Here is a 1,082-nt window from a genome sequence, read left to right on the forward strand (position 1 = left end):
TACCTCTCTATCTGCCCCAAACACATACCCCACCTGCATACCCTCAATACACACCCCTTCCCCACATACCCCCCAAAATGTATATCCCACCCATTTTACCACCCACCCACATATTCCTCTACATACCCCACCCCTTCTATCTGCCCCTGGACCAACACATGGTCTGTAAGTGCACCTGGGCACGCCTCCTGCACCATATACCCCCTCTCAGATTCTGTGTGCCTGGCCCCGCCCCTACAGTATTTACTCCTCCCCCTCAATACTGAGTGGTCAGCAATGGTGTGAAGGTTGGTGGGGATAGAAAGCAGGGGGAGGAGTCATTGGGAGTGGTATGGGGAGGAGACATTAGTGATGGGAAGCTGGGGGAGGAGTCATTGGGATTGATAGGGGGAGGAGTCATCACGAGTGGTATGGGGAGGAGATATTAGTGATGGGAAGCTTGGGGTGATAGGGGGGAGGAGTCATTGGGTTGATATGGGGGAGGAGTGATACGGGGGGAGGAGTCATCGGAGGTGATATGGGGGGAGGAGTCATTGGGGGTGGTATGTAGGAGGAGACAGTGATGAGAGGCTGGGGGAGGAGTAAGCGGGGGTGATATGGGAGGAGTCATCAGGGGTGGTATGGGGAGGAGATAGTGATGAGAAGCTGGGGGAGGAGTCATTGGGGGTGGTTGGAAGGTAAGGGGAGGAGTCAGTCTGGGGAGAGTGGGTGGAGTCACAGCTGATTGGTTCTCTTCTCTCCTCCAGTGATGAATGTGATCACGGTGGAGGACTATAAGCGTCTGTATTGGCCTAAACTGGAGAGCGCCATCGAGCAACTCCTGACCCAGACCGCCGGAGACTATATCCCCATATCCTACGAGCAGATCTACAGGTGTGTCCCCCGAATACGTATGGTGCCGGCCCGCCGGGGCTGACTGTCTTGTCACATCCTCATATCTGACATCGTTCTTCTCTCTGCAGCTGTGTCTACAAGTGTGTGTGTCAGCAGCACTCCGAGCAGATGTACAGCGACCTCCTGTGTAAGATCACCCAGCACCTCCACCAGGTGTCCCAGGAGCTGCACATACCCCCCTCCCTCCC

At 55.5% G+C, this 1,082-nt stretch overlaps 1 protein-coding gene across 1 annotated transcript in view; it reads left to right on the top strand.

Moving 5' to 3' along the window:
• Window positions 1–744: 744 nt before the first annotated feature.
• The window catches only part of CACUL1 (CDK2 associated cullin domain 1), a gene marked incomplete at its 3' end in the record, with an annotated part of 15,952 nt that continues 15,614 nt past the window's right edge, over window positions 745–1,082 (top strand). Inside the window, exons 1-2 of the mRNA XM_018574733.1 lie at window positions 745–873; window positions 963–1,064. Coding sequence (XP_018430235.1) covers window positions 749–873; window positions 963–1,064 — 227 coding nt within the window. The remainder of the gene's footprint in view (window positions 874–962; window positions 1,065–1,082) is intronic.

Source organism: Nanorana parkeri, unplaced genomic scaffold (assembly GCF_000935625.1).
Source record: "Nanorana parkeri isolate BGI_ZX_2015 unplaced genomic scaffold, ASM93562v1 scaffold3197, whole genome shotgun sequence".
Lineage (NCBI taxonomy): Eukaryota > Metazoa > Chordata > Amphibia > Anura > Dicroglossidae > Nanorana > Nanorana parkeri.